This window comes from Pecten maximus, chromosome 6 (assembly GCF_902652985.1).
Source record: "Pecten maximus chromosome 6, xPecMax1.1, whole genome shotgun sequence".
NCBI lineage: Eukaryota > Metazoa > Mollusca > Bivalvia > Pectinida > Pectinidae > Pecten > Pecten maximus.
Genome location: NC_047020.1, coordinates 10,844,713 through 10,865,778, shown reverse-complemented (window position 1 = coordinate 10,865,778; position 21,066 = coordinate 10,844,713). Strand labels below are relative to the sequence as shown.

General features: G+C 33.8%; 2 protein-coding genes across 3 annotated transcripts in view; one reads left to right on the top strand and one right to left on the bottom strand.

Moving 5' to 3' along the window:
• On the bottom strand, nucleotides 1-9,499 carry LOC117328943 (ubiquitin-protein ligase E3A-like). Its single transcript, XM_033886576.1, has 11 exons — nucleotides 9,330-9,499; nucleotides 7,581-7,631; nucleotides 6,782-7,182; nucleotides 5,305-6,521; nucleotides 4,807-4,951; nucleotides 4,219-4,424; nucleotides 3,905-4,072; nucleotides 3,410-3,565; nucleotides 2,971-3,044; nucleotides 2,270-2,413; nucleotides 1-1,411 (listed from the first exon to the last, which is right to left on the bottom strand). Exons 1-11 carry the CDS (start codon nucleotides 9,377-9,379, stop codon nucleotides 1,291-1,293), a joined length of 2,733 nt encoding a protein of 910 aa, XP_033742467.1. The 5' UTR covers nucleotides 9,380-9,499; the 3' UTR covers nucleotides 1-1,290.
• A 184-nt stretch (nucleotides 9,500-9,683) lies between these two features.
• The window catches only part of LOC117328942 (NF-X1-type zinc finger protein NFXL1-like), a 38,087-nt gene continuing 26,704 nt past the window's right edge, over nucleotides 9,684-21,066 (top strand). For both annotated transcript variants that reach the window (XR_004533081.1, XM_033886574.1), the window contains exons 1-5: nucleotides 9,684-9,776; nucleotides 12,852-13,023; nucleotides 15,058-15,321; nucleotides 20,506-20,615; nucleotides 20,852-20,982. Coding sequence is in view for 1 of the 2 variants with exons in the window: in XM_033886574.1 (XP_033742465.1) it covers nucleotides 12,861-13,023; nucleotides 15,058-15,321; nucleotides 20,506-20,615; nucleotides 20,852-20,982 (668 nt within the window). In the remaining variant the exon portion in view is untranslated. The remainder of the gene's footprint in view (nucleotides 9,777-12,851; nucleotides 13,024-15,057; nucleotides 15,322-20,505; nucleotides 20,616-20,851; nucleotides 20,983-21,066) is intronic.

The window sequence follows — 21,066 nt, the reverse complement described above, 5'->3', positions numbered from 1 at the left end:
TCAGGAGGGCCACTGTAGCTATATATAGAACGGATAATCACACTAAATATATATACCTTCAGGAGGGCCACTGTAGCTATATATAGAGTGGATTATCATATCAAATATACATACCTTTAGGCGGGCCAGTGGCTATACATAGAGCTGATAATAGCACTAAACAATGTTCAAATGACTAAATAATAAATATAACAATTTCCACAAATATTTCTTTTAAATCAATTTTTGATCGATGCTGAATAAAACTGATTGTAATTTACAACATATTAATTATGTATTGATAAATACATACCATGTTTATTCCTGGTCTCTGTTTTACAAAGTTACCATTTAATACAATCAACATTATTTACCTACTGTTCTATAAATACTCCTACATATAACAAACTGGATCCAAGAACGACTATTTATTCATAAAAATTCATCACAGATATTTTTCTTCAATTGAAAAGTACCATTATTTCGATACTCTTATGATCAATTTAATCAGTTATAGTTAAGACCATGAGAAAGCCATACCCACAAGAGTTGACAGGTTGTAAGCCTTCCTAGTGGTGAGACAGGAAGAAGAGAGCCAGAAAAACAATAACCTAAGTAGAGGAATTAGCACTATATAGTAGATAACTACATGTAACACAACAACATTATGGATTTTGTATTCACAACGTCTCACATTTCTGATGTATTTAAGTTTATAATACCCTCATAAAATAATTATCACTACCCCATTCTTTGCTGGATTCTACCGAGAAATTTCTTTGAAAAACTTTTTTACCCTTCAATCCATAATTATTTTTTAGCAACAGTTACAAACAAAATTAAGATCTTTGAAATGAAATAAAAACTTAATGAAAAGAAAACATAATTTGCATGATAAAAAGCAAGAAAAAACATTCAATTATCTCTGAAATAAGGGATCAAAATTATGTTAGGAAAAGTAGTTACAATGAAATTTCAGATTTTGTGTTAACCTATGCAGGAAATGATAATGTCCATATGGAGTTCAACTAGGACGAGTATGGCTATACAGGGATCTGATCAAAAGGTGACACCAATATAAAACCTGTTGAACAAGAATTACAGATCTCTGGACAAATCATACAAAACACATCACAATGGGTTTGCCCAACATAAATACTGCTACATTCAGCAGTTAAAATGTCAATAATTTCTATCAAATATTAAATACACAGTACAAGGAATTTCTATGGGTGAGCTGTAAACATCATCAGTAATAACCATCACAAGTTTCGAAGCAATCACATTCCTTTGGAGTTGCAATTTAAGTCCTTACAGCATTCCAAATCCCTTAGAGTAGTTGATGGCCTTCAGTAGTCGTTCATTGAGCTTTTCCTTAGAAGAATAGTCTGGTAACAGTAATACATTGAAGCAGGTGTGTGCTGTGGGCAGCCTACATACAGGAAGAAAAAAAACAGATAGGCGTAAAATTAGATTATTTTAAATTTACCTACTTGGGCTAAGTGCAGAAAAGGATGGAGTCATATTTTAATTACAAGTAAATCTCCATCCTCTATTAAGTACAGAATGGTCCTCAATTCAAATATCAATTTTTAGTTTTAAAGAAATTAACTAATGAAAGTCATGTTCCTCTATATCAGGATATAAAAGAAATTTTGTTTCAAATGTGGCTCTTGTAGATTTTTCAAAATGACAACATGCTTTTGTCTTCTTTATTCTAAAAAGCTTTTTGTTAAATAGCTGAAGCAAAGTATTCCTTTGTTAATTAAGGAAAATTTAACTAAAAAGAACAATTCATGAAACAAAGCATCCATCGTTTGCCCCACCTTTTAGGTCTATAAAGCACTTCATAAATAAACATTTTTCAGAAAGCATTTAGCATTAAGCGTTTCCTCCTTTAGCACTAAGCATTTAGCCAAAATGCTTCATTTGAAATGCCGCTCTAGACCTTCTGTCAAAAAGGAACTATTGGACAAACCTTGAATGCTTTCTAGTATGATTATTCTTAATTATCATAAAGTAATGTTTATCTTCATTTACAACTTCTTATAATATATAGTACAAATGGAAATGACCAAACATTAAGCATGTAGTACCGGCTTTCCATGTCTGACATCAGGTTCACTAGAAAGATGTTTATTCTGAAAAAACTTCATACTTTTTTTTTTGCACTACTCAGTTAAGCATAGCTTCAAATTCCTTTAAATTAAAGTTGATTCAGTCACTTATAAACTCAAAATAGTATCATGACATGGGGAGAAAAATAGCCTGCAATACAAATGAATCATACCTATCCGAGTCTGGACCATTGCGGGCAATGATGAGCTTGAGTTTTGAGAGGCCTCCTACAGGGACTCGGTCTGTCCCTGTAGTGAACTGGACCAGCTTTCGTTTCTGGTCATCTGAAAAGCTATGGACAACTTCCCAGAAATTCCTGAAAAAGAAAAAATTAGCCTATTTTGAAAACCTTGTTTCAGGTAAAATTTAAGAATATGTATACTACTTTGTTAAACATTCTTGTCAGTGATACTTGTTTAGACTTATGCAATGCATTTATTTACATAGGGTGAAATGAGTAACACCAACATGAGCAAAACACGTAAATGTAACACCATCATATGAGCAGATTAATTACTAAAATACAATACAAGTTTTTTAGGATTGAATTAATTTAGTTGTACAATAAGACCAAGCCTCAACCCCTTTTCAGGTACAGATCTGACCCCACCACAAACTGATTACTTATTACAACCAAATTTCAACAAAATCACTTCTATGTAAAGACAAGCATACTGGGTATTGCTAAAGCAATACATGTTCTGTACTGGCCCTGCTAAATATAGCAACAGTGACCTTGACCCAAAAGCCCTGAGCGCTGACAAACTTCAATGTTACATACAAGACAGATGGAAAGGAAACCTATCTTGCCCCCCCCCCCTAGTTGTGGACTTATCAACACTTATTAAAGCTCTTCAAATAGCAGTAACTTACTTGACTGTTGTGGAGTCCACAGTGAATCCCCCATCATAGTCAGTAGCTTCTTCAAGTTCGTGAAAGTCAAATTGCTACAAAAGAAAAAACATTTATTCTGCATGTTCACCACAGAATTGTGTCATCAGAAAAGACCTACACAAACATACCCTTATTCACATTTATGTCTTAGAAATTGATCATATGTACTACAATTTATTTTGAACTATTAAACCAAATATTTCTTATGCAGAAGACAATAAATCAGAGACTGTGAATATAGTCACTCCCTCTTGGTTCAAAAGATGGTTTTTTTTTCAACATTCAAATTGGCACGTTAGATTCCAATTACAACCCAAAACATCTTTATAGAGCCAATCAAAGGCCACTGCAGCCAGCTTGAACAAGCATAAGAAAAAAATATCAATGCACAAAAATGAATACTTGAGTAAACACGTACTTCACTACCACAGATCAGCAGTTCTATCTCCTCTGGCAGGAAGAGTATTCTCAATGGACTCTCATTTGTCACCATGTGAAATCCCCTTTTGAAGGCATGGAATTGTTTCTCAATGGCTTTGTTCAGGATGAAGTCAGTGTACATATCAACAAATTCCTGAAGGAAAAAAAAATCATAAAACAAGAGTACAGCAAACAGAGCATACTATGAAGTAACTAACAGGAGGCTGCACAAGTAATTTTCACAAGTTCAATTTTCTAAGTATGTCTTTACCATTTTTCAGTTTCACTTTGATAATTGTGTACGCATGTTACTTTCAACTTATATGATACTTTATTGAAAATAATTTTCATTTTACATCATTTACAAAGTCAATAATGAACTTAAATTCTATACAGTTTTTATCGTGATTCCACAAAGGAAAAATATATTGTTTTGGATGGTGAAACAAAACCCATAGGGGAAAATCAACATGCCATCTGTGGGGAAACCTACCTGCTTATTTTCTTGGCAGACCATGATGTGTGCACCATTTTCCTTTAAGTCGTGGCTTAACGCACTCCCAAACACATCTTTATAGTCAATACAGAAGGACTGGGGGAAAACTTCCTCAAAGTCGTCCTCTTTGTACTCTAGCATCTGCTTCAGACTGCTGGCCATCGTCTAAATAACAACCACAGATCCTCACATTTCATCAAAACAACATACAAATGATGGTAATTTAATTTTTTTTTCTCTTAAAATTTATTCTATCTTAAAAATCTAACAATTTTTTAACAAAAGTATTCTATTGCCTCAACACTACTTACAGGATCAATGTCCTTCAAGTCTGCCCACACACCCTTTTTGCCCATCAGTTTTCGGTAGACAACTGGCGGAAAATGGACATCCACAATGGTGTTGTTGTATATGGCAAGACCAAGCATTATGCCAATCAGGGTGAATTGACCGTCGTTTTCAAATGATGTAGGATTGAACCAAAAGAAGTGTGTATCTTCGTTGTGAGTAAACATCCCTGTAACAGGAGAGGTTTTTTTTCTAAAGTAAATGTTTACTGTTCCTCTGTATCTTACAATAATTAAACATACTGAAAATTAAATGGCATAGTTTTCTCATCTTTTAAGATTAAGGGTTAAACAAACATCATCACAGCCCACAAAGACTTGAGTGTTTCATTTCAAAAGTTAGAGAAAGATCATCATATACATGTATTAATAAAATGTGGATTCTTCGGTTTGTAACTCAACACTAATTTAAAAGATATTTTAAGTGATGAATAATGAACGTCTGAATCACTAAAATCATCAGGTAGCATGATGATCTAATTGTATAACAACTGCCTAAAGTTTGTCTCAGAGAAAAATTATTATTGAAATGTACGTGACAATAATACTTACCAAAATCAGGATTAAAAAGCTCCTCTATGACGAGCTGAAAGAATTCCTTGGACACTCCTCCTTCATCCAGACCTTGTTCACCCTCAAACTCCACAATGAGCTGTTTTTTCAAGTCCTGTGGATTGTCCATAGCAGTCATCTCCAGCTGTTGAAAAATACATGTACAACTTCGAAGTTTTAACACCAAAGAAATCAAAAAGATATATACCCTTGCTAACTATATGTAATAGCATACCAAAATTTCATAATTCATATGTTTATAATAGTATCGATCTTGCTCAATGAAAACTTCATTCCTTATTACAATGAAGCAGAAAATGTAGTCAAATTCCTGAAAAGTAATAAAACTGATGAAAAATGTCAATCAAGACACAGAAAAGTAATTACATAAAATCTGTCACTATATTCCTGACAATTTTTTAAAATTTACACCTGGTTGTAACTTTGAATTTCATTAATAGCTTATTGTTAAGGTCTGAATATCACACAGATACATACAGCAACTAAAGCATCATCAATGAGGTGGTCTCTCCTGACCCTGAGACGAAGGAAGGGCGTAGGTGGAATTCCAAATAAAACAGTTTGCTGGATAGAAGTCCTTCTCTCATTATACATTCTCACTCGGTTGTCGAAATTCATGCACTTTTGCTTTGATGCAGTTGTTAATATAAAACAGTGATTCATGAAAGAAAACTTTGATTCATTTTCTAATTTGTATTTGTAGTCAATTTCCAAGTCTACATACTCGTTCAGTATTTCATTTACAAAATCTTCATATGCTACCAACGGGTGTCTGGAATCCAAGGGCGACACTCCTAGTTCTTGACCTAATGAATCCTCCTTTGGTTGCCGAGATTCCTTGGGCTCATTGCTGAATGCACCTTGAAGTTGGAACATATCCTGTAATGTCTTTTCGTTTTGAGACTTTTCCTCTTCCACAGAATCCGGCAAGTCTCTTTCACTTCCATAAATGCTGGCATAGAAAAGTATTTTCATGACTTTGGTAGCACTGGTAATACCATCATCATCATTAATGTAGTAACCCCCGCCCCACCTAGACTCACTCTGAACAATCCTCATTGTGATGAGCTGGTGCAGGGCCTGCACCATCTCATGGAGACGTTCAGCACCAAACCTTGACCACACCTTGGCCAATCGGGCCTGACCATGTAGTGACAGTTGGCTCATAGCTTTGCAGAATTGGGGAAATGCTCCTTCAATGAACTCTGGACTGGACATAAAGGGAATTTCCATCACAATGATAAAGATATTGATGTAGTGTGGGTTCCTGTCCATGACCTTGTGGTGTTTTAAGTCCATTTCTACAGAGCGAGCCAGGGACATGAGAGCGTTTATCAGTGCACCCTTCACTGGAGTGTCCTGGATCTCCATCAGAGCAGCATAAGCCCTGCGTAATGAAGGAATGTCCACAGATATTTCATCTTCCTCTATATCCTCCTCCTTGGATTCATCAATAATCATCTTCTCTTGACCAGCAAGAGAATCCTCTTCTTTTTCATCTGTATCCTTATCTACATCTTTTTCTTTTGGCACACATGTTTCTTTGGTTTTTCGAAAACTGAGTAATAGTGAGTCTGTGTTGTTGTAGGTAGAACCAATCAATCTCACTAACTTTGACCAGCTGTTGTTTTCTTTACAATCCGCTATAAGCTGAACTAGTATTTCTTCGGTGAAGAACTTTGTTTCTCCTGCAGCTAAAAAATTAACAAATTCATTTCAAATATTGCTTTTGTTTGAAAGAATCAAAATATGATTACAGGAAGATCCAATAAATTCTGGTTTTTAGCCATTTGTCTAACACTTTATAGAGCAGAACTGTTTTTTTTCAAATCACAATCAATTTGCTTGATTACCAATTTATTATATATATATACATAAATCTTTTCAATTATATTTCTTTGCAGAATACTTTCTTATCAGAACAGCAGAATTAATCCCTTGCAACAAAACTTACCTGGTGACAGGGCTTCTTTCTCAGGTGTAGAAGAACTACTACTTGGTGATAACTTTTTTAACATAGGTAATTGGAGACTATTCATCCTGGCTGATGGTCCAGGTAGAAGTAGGGCTGTAGCAGATGTAACCTCAGGGAGAGGTGCAACATCACGGCTGCTACAGGGGCTAGGCTCACAATCCTCCGGCATCTTGGCTACTTTACTTGGTTGTAGTTCACACAAAGTGGCTTTACCTTTAAACATCTCCACTGCCTGCACAGCCAGTTCATTCCGACTACGTTCTCTATATGTGAAATCTGAGGATGATGCACATGACTTATTCTCGCATCCCTCATTTCCACAGCCATCAGTCAGCTGATAATAGTATTTTTCAATCAGCTGTTTTGCTAAAGCCCGCTTCCTGTATGTAAAATTCAACATTTGTAAACATTGAAATTTGTGTTTGAAAATTAAAATTTCTGAAACTCTCAGCATGCAGAAATTAAACAGCTTTCAGTTACATTAAATGGTTTCATGTCCAACAGAAACATCACCATATTGTCCCCAATTTATCAAATTGGTTGTTTCTACTTATTGAAAACCTTCATTTTTGTCAATTTGTGATAGTTAGCTAAACGTATATAGATCAATCATGTTTGGTTTCCTATGTACAAAAGACATCATGCCTCATCAACAAACCTGGACTATTTCTAGAGAAATTACAATGTAACATGTGCACATAAGTACATATAGGCCCCCATACAGTCAGCTACAAATTGTCTACAATGCAATGTACTGATATGACTAAATATCACTTACATTCCGTCACCAGTTTCTGGTCTGTTGGATGTTAATGTGGATGGGGCCTTACTGAAATACAAAAACAGATATATAAATTATATTGTGGGAATAACAAAAGAAAAGACATGTGTTTTTTAAGTACATAGTGATGTACTGTGGTAAAGTAATTTATATACAAAAATATACCAAAATATTTTTAACAATCAATTTCATTAAAATGATATTTCTAGAATGTCACCATAGACATCAATGAATCAGAGTACATTAATAAAAAATATGTTTGGACAGACCATATGATGTTACACTGTATAAATATATTTTTAGTATTAGTTTTTAGACAGTTTGTGCACTATGATTGAGTGTGCAAAATGTTGGGGGTTTTTTGTTTCTTTTTTGTAGTAAAGTTAAAAACATCCTCTCTTAATTTTGGTATATTTGATCAATTTTCACACATATTTGTTATAATCATAAAATGAAAATTGTTTACGGGTGCACAACGGATGACGACGGACAAAAAGGGGATTAGAATAGGTCACTTGAGACTTTGTCTCAGGTGACCTAAACATTTAGCAGGGATTTTCCTACAATTTTGCATCTTGGTCCAGGGTTATGAATTGGGGATTTTTTATGCAATAAAATGTGAAATTGGGAAAACAGAGGTAAGTGAAATTAAACAAATTCATATTCTTCTCAATAAATGTTACCTTTATTTTTTTTTTATTTTAATTGGTATTTTCACCATTGTGTTATTCATTCAAAATTGCTTGGGGTCTTTAAATTTGCACATCATGTACATTTAATCTTGAAAAATTAACCTTTATTTTGGGAATTTGTAGTGGCGAATTGTGAATTTTTCACATGATTTTCTTTAAGATGCAATATGATATGATTTATAGGATATGACAATAATCATATGATAAATAATGGATGCATGCATGCAATATGCCTCTATATCCATATCTCAATTATCAAATTAAGATATTAGTGTCTCTTTCGGATATTGTGTTATAACCCGGCTAATGGTTGTATTTTAGTTCAAAGTCCTTCATGTGGTCATCAAGGTAGGTTTTCTTTAGGGGAATCAGTCCTTCTATTGGACTTAAGATTCTACTGTAGGAAAATTCCTGATTAGTGTGAACACTCGTCTTTTTTTTATTCATTTCTCAGCTTCTACATTCACCAAAGAACAGTTTTAAATTTTCATTATATGATTTAAATAGGGAGTAAATAGTGAATCAGAAAATTCAAAACCTGTGTTGCAAAACTCAAAACTTTCCGAAGGGGTTTAATTTCAAACCTAAATGACAGATGAATATTGGACCAAAGATGAACAAACTGTGATTCAAATGGGGTATATATATCTTTACAATACTGAAATAGAAAATATCGTAATTAATCTAGATTGCGGTAGTCCTTTACAAAATGCTTTGTCTCAAACAAGTTTTATTTTGAAAAAAAAAAAATAATAATGTCCACGAACATTGGTCGGAGCAGATGATCAACCTTTCTCGATTTTTAGCATGACATGCACTTTTCCATTTCTGCAGTCGAATAATTACTTCTGTTGATATATTTCTATGTAAAAAAATGACATTCGACAAACTGCATTTCCTTAACTGTTACCCGAAATAATTATATTATTGACAATAAGATGATGTAAACAAATTTTAAGTGTGTTTCATTCATTTCATAATTTCCTTCATTTTCTGACATAACAAATCGAAAGAAGGATATGACTACAGCTGATCACAAGGGATCATAATATACCTTGCGGTCGGATTTCCGCTCTGTTCTTCGTTTTCCTCGTTAGAGTTCATACGAATGATTTATGTAGCTTTCTTATGAAACCCATATACCCAAACTACGCAGTTTATCTGTGTAAAACCAAATCCGAGAGACCCTGAACCCTTCATCGGACGTTCGCCATTTTGACTTTCAAAAACGCGATGCTTCGAGAAGTCATATTATGAAGAAAATTCAATAGGTTTCTACAATATATTTGTCCATTTTATTGTTACTTAGTAAAGCAAACTACGAATTAATAATATTTTTGTAAAATAACAAATAAGCAAATAAAAATTATGATTATTTCCCCCATGAACCCCCATTCAATATGTCAGCGTCCATGCAACAGGAAGTGAATGTTATGTGGAGTGCAATTTCTTCAATTTCTTGGGCTGTGTAATGGGATTGTTCAAGCCTTGCATGTTATAGGTATTTGAAACCATACATATAGATATGTTATTGCTTTGCATTTTCTTCACAGTAGTTTGAATTCCGAGGTGAAATAATCCAGTCTTTTAACGGCTAACTGTCTGCGGCTGATGACATCAGACTGACACTGACAGACATTTGACAGCTGATGCACCATCTGCGGTCTTATGAATGATAACTTCATAAGTGTAACTTTTGTCTTATTTAAGTAATGTGCTTATAGTTTAAAAGAGTCACAGTCATCTTCTTTTTTTTCTTCAAATATGGCCAGAACTTTGTGATAGGCCCTTTTACTATAGACTTGCACAAGCCCTAATGAGTCTTTTTTTTTTTTTTTTTAAATTGCTAGCAGGCATAACATAAAATTTTCATCAAAATCTGCTTCAATGAATAAAAAATGAATGGCATTTTCAATAAAATTGACCGCCAAAACCCAGAACAAGACGACACTGGACATGACCATATAAAGAAACATTCCAACACCACATTTACAATTCACAACATACATGTATGACAGGTAACGTACACAGATAAATAGCACAGTTGACGAAAACAGCAGGCGGGGCGTATCTGGGGTAAAATATATCAAACATAATAATATAATTTTAGATATGGCCTATGTGAGAGCGCAGCAATCCCGGTGCCCATGGAATTCGAGAAACAAACTACTAGCACACATAATCTAGTGTACTAGAATAGTAAATCCCACATTACAAAATGAATATATTGCCAACAGATCTATACACTGGTTTGTAATAAAGTATATATCAACAAGAATTATGATTTAGATAACTTACTACAAAAACTAATCGTAGAATAAGTCTTAAAATAGACTGATTAAGCGATGACAAGGTAACGGGACAGCAGATCTCACAGATGAGCAGCAGACGACAACAAAAAAATTTGGAAGTCCTCTTTATTTTATGTGCTATATTTGGTAAACTTGTATGCAACTCGAACGGACCGGAGCTGCACTCGTAAAACACCGGAAATATTTTCGTTGAAAAATATAATTATATAAATAATTAAGAACTTGTTCGTGATAAATTTTATTAACAAATTCTAACTAGTGTGAAGTCAAACATTTGCATATTTTTAAAATCTTGATATTTTGTAATCTCCCGAGAATGTGACTTTGAATACAGTCTTGCGCAACACTGGATCTTGTCGTGACTTCCAGTTTCTGGTTACTGAGAAAGTTTTTGAACTCTAAGTATATTGGGGGAAAAGGGGGGGGTTTCCGAGACATCTCTACCATTAAGTTCGCTACGCGAACGGGCTTTGCCCGTTCGAGCTGCGCTCTCTATTAATGATTTTGTACATGATTGTAAGTTTGTGATTATGTCTTCTGGTTTAAATTTGTAATGGATCTAATTTTACTTCTGAGAAAAGTATCTGGTGAGATGTGCCTCTTCTAAACCTGTTATAATTAATCCTTATGGGTTCTAGTTAAATAGATTCAAGTAAATCAGATTCATTGTTGTACAGTTATCCCAAACTATATCTGAGTATTCTAATATAGGTCTAATGTATGATATATATATTGTTTTGAGAGTATTTCTTCCAACTTTATATTTTAGAATTCTTAGTATATTTAGTCTTAGTTTAAACAATATTTTCATTAACATTCAAGTACACAGATCATAATACAAATTATATAAACATATAGGATTGGAAAACAAGCTAATAGCTTATACTAATTCCTTTCCTAAAATTTCTCTGTTAAGATAAAGAGTTCACCATGCTACTGTAATTAGTTGCAGGGTCCACGACCCGCCATTGGGACATATACCAGGTAATTTGTTTATTGGCAGTGACATGCAGGACATGATTGAGAATTCATCATGACAAAACCATATTTGGTTGCTGATTGTAAAAAGTTAGACATAATCATGGTACTGTAATGAATCCCCTGGACCTTTTCTGCTTTTGGGTTGATTGCTGGGCATACAGATTTTACTGTGTGGTCTATCATGGTCCCTGTAGACAGTGTTCAGTGGTCATGAACTAGAAACAGTTGATATTACATATACCAGCTTGCTAGTTAAGTCATGAAGAAATGCCAATCAGGACGCTAGGGTATAACAAACCAAATACATAATAAAGTTCTATCCGTTTCTTCTTTGGGTTATGAAAATAGTTGTGATTTCCAACCCATTGTAGAATTACTGGGCAAAGCAAAACAAAAACAAACTGGCTCTGCTAGAGTTGCAATTTAGTGCCCGAGTCCTGTTAAACATGGAAATTATACTGAGATTCCCATCATAACCATGATGTTCAATTACTTGAAAGGAAGATAAGAATATGTACATGCTTTTAATTTGTCCCTTAGGACTAATTGTCCTCAATCAAAACATTGAAAACATTGTTATCCCCAATTTCTAACTATATGTATGTGCAGCATCCAGTTGGACCTCAATATTGCTTTTGGTAAAAATGTGTTTTCATGATTGCTTATTTATAATATCTATGTAAGCATTACATGCCCATTGGGTCTCTTGGTTGTCTATTATACCTGGTAGTGTATTTGAGTGAAAGATGAGGCCTTTGATTAATGATTAGACTAGTTGTGTGCTTTATATAACACTCTATTTTTCACATCCTTCAAACTCCTTATGTTCCAAATTTCAGCAAAATCAGGCCTAAATTTCTGTCTATCTGGAGCTGGAGAAGTTTTTATTCCACATTTACTTGAAATAGCCTAATACACTACAAGAAGTCCCAGGTCCATGCACAAACCACTTTGGTGTAGGGGAGGACAGTTACATGTTAAAGACATTGAAAATTATTATACCTCCCCAAACACTTACCTGATAAGGAAAAAAATAGTTACAGGTTGAGGGCATACTGATGAGGGAAGTGAGGGATGCATTATATTTATGTGAGACCCACTCACTTTATGGTCTTAAATAAAAGGCAGTCTTACAATTATATTACTGGAAAAATTGTTAATTTCATGTGAATATCTAGATTATTTCATTATCCATAAGTCATTCGGTGGAACATCTAATGAATGCTTGTACATAATAATCATTATACACACATAACATACCAATTTGGATTTATTTATTTCAGGTGGCCGATATGTCTGAAGTTCCAGCATATCTAAGAGGCAGAGGGAGAGGGAGAGGCAATGCTCCTGTTTCTGATGGTAAAGGCTGGGGCTCCCAGCTGTGGGGCGGTGACAACAGAAGTAACAACAGGACCAATGGACACCGGAACCATAATACTTCAAATGGACTCCAAGGTGACAAAAGAGGGACAATTGAGGTTAAAGGTTGCTAAATTAAGTAAAGGGTAAATTTTGTTAAATTAAACTTAGGATAAATTCATTTTTCAAATACATGACATTTAGGTATATTTTGTGGAGACATATTTCCTGGCCCTGAAAAGACCCAACAATATCAAAGCATAAAGTATTTATTAAAACCATATATCTATGATGTCCAGATGGTTTAAGTTTACCAAACCTTAGTGTACAGGGTGTTCAGAAATTGTACGAATGGTGGGGATGACATTGCCTACCCCCGCCCCAAGTGTTTCAGTGGTAACATCCCTAGGTGGCTGGGATTCAAATTTATTAAAATAATGTGGCTGACCACTCCAGGGCTTGAGGGGTGGGGCCAAAAGGGATCAACTTGTCTCAATAGCTATAAATGAATAATTCTTTGGAACTTACAGATGGATATCACTCATATTTGACTGATAGCATCCCTATGGGTTGAGGATTCAAAAGCTACAAATGGACCAGCTTTCCCCCAGAGAGCTGAGGGGCAGGGCCAAAAGGAAGTAATTTGGATATACAATGTATTACTATAAGCCACTTCTCTGGAACAAAGCGATGAATACCACTCATATATGACTGCATATGGAAGCATCTCTATGTGATGGGGATTCGAAAAGCTACAAATTGTGTGGATGACCCCTAGGGGCTGAGGAGTGGGACAAAAGGGAAACATTTGGCTATACTGCTATAAATGACTTTTTATATGCTGGGCAACAAGAGATTAACAAACTTGTGATGTAAAAAAAGGGTTTTTAGCCCACCATCATCAGATGGTGGGCTATTCAAATCGCCCTGCGTCCGTGGTCCGTGGTCCGTGGTCCGTCCGTCCCTCCGTCCCTCCGTCCGTAAACAATTCTTGTTATCGATATTTCTCAGAAACTACTGAAGGGATCTTTCTCAAATTTGATATGTAGGGTTTCCCTTGGTGCCTAGTTATGCATATTGCATTTTGAGACCAATCGGGGAAAAAACATGGCCGACAGACAGCCATCTTGGATTTTGACAATTGAAGTTTGTTGTCGCTATTTCTGAAAAAGTACAGAAGGGATCTTTCTCAAATTTCACATGTAGGTTTCCCTTGGTGCCTAGTTATGCATATTGCGTTTTGAGACCAATCTGAAAACAACATGGCCGACAGGCAGCCATCTTGGATTTTGACAATTGAAGTTTGTTATCTCTATTTCTCAAAGTACTGAAGGGATCTTTCTCAAATTTCATAAGTAGGTTCCCCTTGGTCCCTTGTATTGCATTTTTGGACCAGTCTGTCCTGAAAACAACCTGGCAAACAAACAGCCATTATCGTTAAATCTCAAATTTCTTATATAGCTAGGACTCCCTTGTTTGAAAAGTACTGGAGGGATGTCTCAATTTGCACAGATTAGTAAAATGAAGGGAAAAGTAGAGAGAAGATCAATCTGACATAGAACCTATAAAGATCATTCAATGGTGGGCACCAAGATCCCTCTGGGATCTCTTGTTATGTACCCCAGGGGACTTAGTTTGTTTGTTATTTCTTTTAAACTGTTTAGATCCCCATCCTGTAACCATATATAGCATAATCATGATGTAAAAATAGGCCTTGGGGTCTCTCTCCACCCTGAGGGACTTCATTTTATTGTTAAATCTTTGACACTGTTTAGATCCCCAACCTATAACATATACAGCATTGTTTGGCATAGAGGGATAAACACAATATTTAATCCTGATGTTAAAATAGGCTCAGGGGTCTTTCCCCACCCCAAGAGGCTTAGTTTCTTTAAAAACAATCATGCTGTAAAAACAATTCCTGGGGTCTTGCCACACCCCTAGGAGTGTGCAGTTCATTTCTGGATTGCATCTTTGAAGCTGTTGAGATCTCTTCCTCATAACCATATATAGCATTGTTTGACATCAGCAAATAAAGCTATTGATAACACGAACACGAATATATTTTGACTTTTGGTCAAATCCAATCAGGTGAGAAATAATGGCCCTTTGGGCCTCTTGTTTATATAGACCAGAAGGGTGACACTGGTGGAAAAAAACAAGATGTCCGTGGGAAGAAGGGAGAAAGCAGTAAAGTGAAAGGAGGCAAAAGTGAAGAGAAAACTGCTGACAGCGATGAGAAGTTTCGCCAGGCCAGTGTACAGCACCAACAAGCCATACAACAGTTCCTTGAGGACCAGCCACAGTCTAATGGCGAGGAATCTTCAGAGGAAGAGGATGACATCGGCAATAACATCCTCTCTTCTGTCTTCAAATCTTACTCTTCCACTATTGGTATGTTTATTACAGCTGCTTGCTCGTAAAGTGTTTACAGTTTCAATAACTTGCCCACAGAAGAATTCCAGTGGGAGGGGGTTAAGATGTAGGTACTGCCTATGGTGACAGCTTCTGTGATAAAAGTTTAGGTGTAAGCAATGCTCAATAAAGACACAGATGCCATTTATGAGCCAAAATCTAATTTGTTATTCTACACTGATTTCAGACAGATGTTCTCCAATTTTCCCTTCTCTGTACAGAGTGGGTTTCTTGTGTATGTCATATATCCATAACTTTTTCTACATTGGTACATGTATATTACTGATGAATAAAGGCATCATTATATGACGTTAAACTTGTGTGTGAGGGGTGTACACTAACAGGACGTAGGATTATAGGTAAAATGATGTTGTTAGGATGTAGGATTATAGGTAATATAATGTTGCTAGGACGTAGGATTAAAGGTAATATAATGTTAGGATGTAGTATTATAGGTAATATAATGTTGTTAGGATGTAGGATTATTGATAATATAATGTTAGGACTTAGGATTATAGGTAATATGATGTTGTTAGGATGTAGGATTAAAGGTAATATAATGTTGCTAGGACGTAGGATTAAAGGTAATATAATGTTAGGATGTAGGATTATAGGTAATATAATGTTCTTAGGATGTAGGATTACAGGTTATATAATGTTGTTAGGATGCAGGATTATAGGTAATATAATGTTGTTAGGATGTAGAATTAAAGGTAATATAATGTTGTTAGGATGTAGGATTATTGATAATATAATGTTAGGACTTAGGATTATAGGTAATATGATGTTGTTAGGATGTAGGATTATAGGTAATATAATGTTGCTAGGACATAGGATTAAAGGTAATATAATGTTAGGATGTAGTATTATAGGTAATATAATGTTGTTAGGATTATAGGCAATATAATGTTGTTAGGATGTAGGATTATAGGTAATATAATGTTCTTAGGATGTAGGATTACAGGTAATATAATGTTGTTAGGATGCAGGATTATAGGTAATATAATGTTGTTAGGATGTAGAATTAAAGGTAATATAATGTTGTTAGGATGTAGGATTATAGGTAATATAATGTTAGGACTTAGGATTATAGGTAATATAATGTTGTTAGGATGTAGGATTATAGGTAATATAATGTTGCTAGGACGTAGGATTAAAGGTAATATAATGTTAGGATGTAGTATTATAGGTAATATAATGTTGTTAGGATGTAGGATTATAGGTAATATAATGTTCTAAGGATGTAGGATTACAGGTTATACAATGTTGTTAGGATGCAGGATTATAGGTAATATAATGTTGTTAGGACATAGGATTAAAGGTAATATAATGTTGTTAGGATGTAGGATTACAGGTAATATAATGTTGTTAGGATTATAGGTAATATAATGTTGTTAGGATTTCATTTCATTTCAGAAATATTTTATTAACAATACAAATATAAATAAATACAAAGTATTGTCAAAAGAATAAGACAACAGGCGCAATGCCTATATCAGTCTTCTTCTATTACTTCCGGTTAGGCTTGGTAGAAAGATGATATGTTTCACTTTATTATTTCTACAGAAATTATATATCATTACATGTATAGTATCTAATTCAAAAAGGGATTACTGTAAGGAATTATATGTTCATCATGAAATTAAATAGAATAGGTGTTATAATTATAGAGATAACTACTATTCAAAATTACTTAGTAAGAAAACAAAACTATTATTTGATAAAGTGAAGACACAACATATTTCCACCAAGCCTAAAATGAAAAGTTATATGTAATGTAATAAACAACAATAACTCACTCACACACATTCATTCATACTTTCATACTAGAATGTTATAAGGATGAGTATTTAACATAACAAACTTGCTATAATAGTTGAGTAAATGTATATAATTGTATTACTACTAAAGACAGTATTACATATAGTTTCTTATTTATACACAGAAAAACGTTTTGAGGATTTAATATATAAGTTTACATGATATAGAATAGAGATATTTAAATGATCAGGAGCATTAATGATGCCACACACTAGGCATTGAAGATTTATATAACCTAACAAGTTGTAGATGGATAGAATATGGTGCCTAGAATTGGAATACATGGGACATTGAAAGAAAAAATGCACTAACTCTTCACTAGGAGCACCACATACACAGGATGGGTTATCAATCAGGTGATCAAAATGTTTATCATAATTAAGGTCACTTTTAAAATTTCTAAGTTGGCATAAAATTATGTTAAGTTGTCTGGGAGCAGAATTAATGAAAAGTTCAGAAATAGTTATATCATTAGTAGTTTTTAACTTACATTTAAAAGAAGAAATTGTAATAGAGTCTCTAATGGAAATATCAAGTGAATTCCACATAGTCATAGTTGAAGGAAAAAAACTTTTCATGTAGCTATTAGTTCGTGACTGTGGTATATTAAATACTCTGTTATTTCTAAAGGTGTATATATTGTTTACATTTAAATATGGTTGTATAATATTAGAGAGATACAATGGAGTATAGTTATTAATAATTTTGAACATTAATACAAGTTTATGATTCTGTCTTCTTTTACTTAAAGGATCTAGTTGAGTTTCATTATATAAGATATGGTGAGAAGTACCTCTTCTGAGACCTGTTATTATACGCATGGCTTCCAGTTGAATAGATTCAAGAAGATCAGATTCGGCTTGAGTGCAATTGTCCCAAACTACATCAGCATATTCTAATATTGGTCTTATGTATGAAGTATATAAAGTTTTCAAGGTTTTCCTATCAACTAATTTTTTTAATACACGAAGTAAACTTAATCTAGAGTTAGCTTTTTGATACACATTAGAAATATGGTTCGCCCATGTTCCTTTACTATTAAAGGTTAGCCCTAAGTGATTATGCGATTCATTTTGTACAATTAGATTATTATTAAACAAAAGATGTGGATAATCAATGTTTTGTCTACGACTGAAGTTCATAGCTATTGTTTTATTACGATTGAAGAGAATTTGCCATCTATATGCCCAGTCAGAAATAGAGGCTAAGTCATTATTAAGCAGTGAAGAAGGTGTATCTAAATCATTATTATTTTGTATTATTACATGTTGTTAGGATGCAGGATTATAGGTAATATAATGTTGTTAGGATGTAGGATTAAAGGTAATATAATGTTAGGATGTAGTATTATAGGTAATATAATGTTGTTAGGATGTAGGATTATTGGTAATATAATGTTGTAAGGATGTAGAATTAAAGGTAATATAATGTTGTTAGGATGTAGGATTATAGGTAATATAATGTTGTTAGGATGTTGGATTATAGGTAATATAATGTTGTTCGGATGTAGAATTACAGGTAATATAATGTTGTTAGGATGTAGGATTATAGGTAATATAATGTTAGGACTTTGGATTATAGGTAATATGATGTTGTTAGGACATAGGATTATAGGTAATAAAATGTTGTTAGGATGTAGGATTATAGGTAATATGATGTTGTTAGGACGTAGGATTACAGGTAATGTGATGTTGTTAGGATGTAGGATTATAGGTAATATGATGTTGTTAGGACATAGGATTATAGGTAATACAATGTTGTTAGGATGTAGGATTATAGGTAATATGATGTTGTTAGGACGTAGGATTACAGGTAATATGATGATGTTAGGATGTAGGATTATAGGTAATATGATGTTTTTAGGACTTAGGATTATAGGTAATATAATGTTGTTAGGATGTAGGATTATTGGTAATATAATGTTGTTAGGATTATAGGTAATATAATGTTGTTAGGATGTAGAATTAAAGGTAATATAATGTTGTTAGGATGAAGGATTATAGGTAATATAATGTTGTTAGGACGTAGGATTATAGGTAATATGATGTTTTTAGGATGTAGGATTATAGGTAATATAATGTTGTTAGGACGTAGGATTATAGGTAATATAATGTTGTTAGGATGTAGAATTAAAGGTAATATAATGTTGTTAGGATGTAGGATTATAGGTAATATAATGTTGTTAGGATGTTGGATTATAGGTAATATAATGTTGTTAGGATGTAGAATTACAGGTAATATAATGTTGTTAGGATGTAGGATTATAGGTAATATAATGTTAGGACTTTGGATTATAGGTAATATGATGTTGTTAGGACATAGGATTATAGGTAATAAAATGTTGTTAGGATGTAGGATTATAGGTAATATGATGTTGTTAGGACGTAGGATTACAGGTAATGTGATGTTGTTAGGATGTAGGATTATAGGTAATATGATGTTGTTAGGACATAGGATTATAGGTAATACAATGTTGTTAGGATGTAGGATTATAGGTAATATGATGTTGTTAGGACGTAGGATTACAGGTAATATGATGATGTTAGGATGTAGGATTATAGGTAATATGATGTTTTTAGGACTTAGGATTATAGGTAATATAATGTTGTTAGGATGTAGGATTATTGGTAATATAATGTTGTTAGGATTATAGGTAATATAATGTTGTTAGGATGTAGAATTAAAGGTAATATAATGTTGTTAGGATGAAGGATTATAGGTAATATAATGTTGTTAGGACGTAGGATTATAGGTAATATGATGTTTTTAGGATGTAGGATTATAGGTAATATAATGTTGTTAGGACGTAGGATTATAGGTAATATAATGTTGTTAGGATGTAGAATTAAAGGTAATATAATGTTGTTAGGATGAAGGATTATAGGTAATATAATGTTGTTAGGACATAGGATTATAGGTAATATGATGTTGTTAGGACGTAGGATTATAGGTAATATAATGTTAGGACGTAGGATTATTGGTAATATAATGTTGTTAGGATTATAGGTAATATGTTGTTAGGACGTAGGATTATTGGTAATATAATGTTGTTAGGACGTAGGATTACAGGTTATATGATGATGGTAGGATTATAGGTAATATAATGTTGTTAGGATGTAGGATTATAGGTAATATAATGTTGTTAGGATGTAGAATTAAAGGTAATATAATGTTGTTAGGATGTTGGATTATTGGTAATATAATGTTGTTAGGATTATAGGTAATATAATGTTGTTAGGATGTAGGATTATTGGTAATATAATGTTGTTAGGATTATAGGTAATATAATGTTGTTAGGATGTATGATTATAGGTAATATTATGTTGTTTACCCTGACTACAGGTGATGAGGAGAAGGATATCCACCAAGCCCAGGAGGATCTCATGTATTCCTTCAGATCCGGGGTGTCAGCCTGCCTCGTCTGTATAGAGACTATAAAGAAGAATGAAGCCGTGAGTGTTATTACTCGTTATGTATTTCCTAAACCCTTGTGTGTTGGTTTATATTGAACTGGTGTATTTGTTTCTATTGCAGTGTAAATAATTTTATTTATGTCAATTTATACTAGAATCGGATTGAATTGAGAACTTTGTTGTAAATATTTAGTCACTTTCCATAAATCTATCAATCAGTTATATATAAAGCAACCATGACCAGATTACCAACACAATCTGTGCCTTGTTTACAGATATGGAACTGTAGTGGCTGTTGTGCCATGTTCCACATGCAGTGTATACAGAAGTGGGTGAAGGAAGGTGTGTACCAACATATGTATCGATCAGACGATAACAACATACCAAAGGATCTGCCATGGTACTGGTAAGTTTTCTGTATACCAACGAAATGACTCTGATCCCCATAGCACCAGGACGGTATCCCCATAGCACCAGGACCGTATCCCTA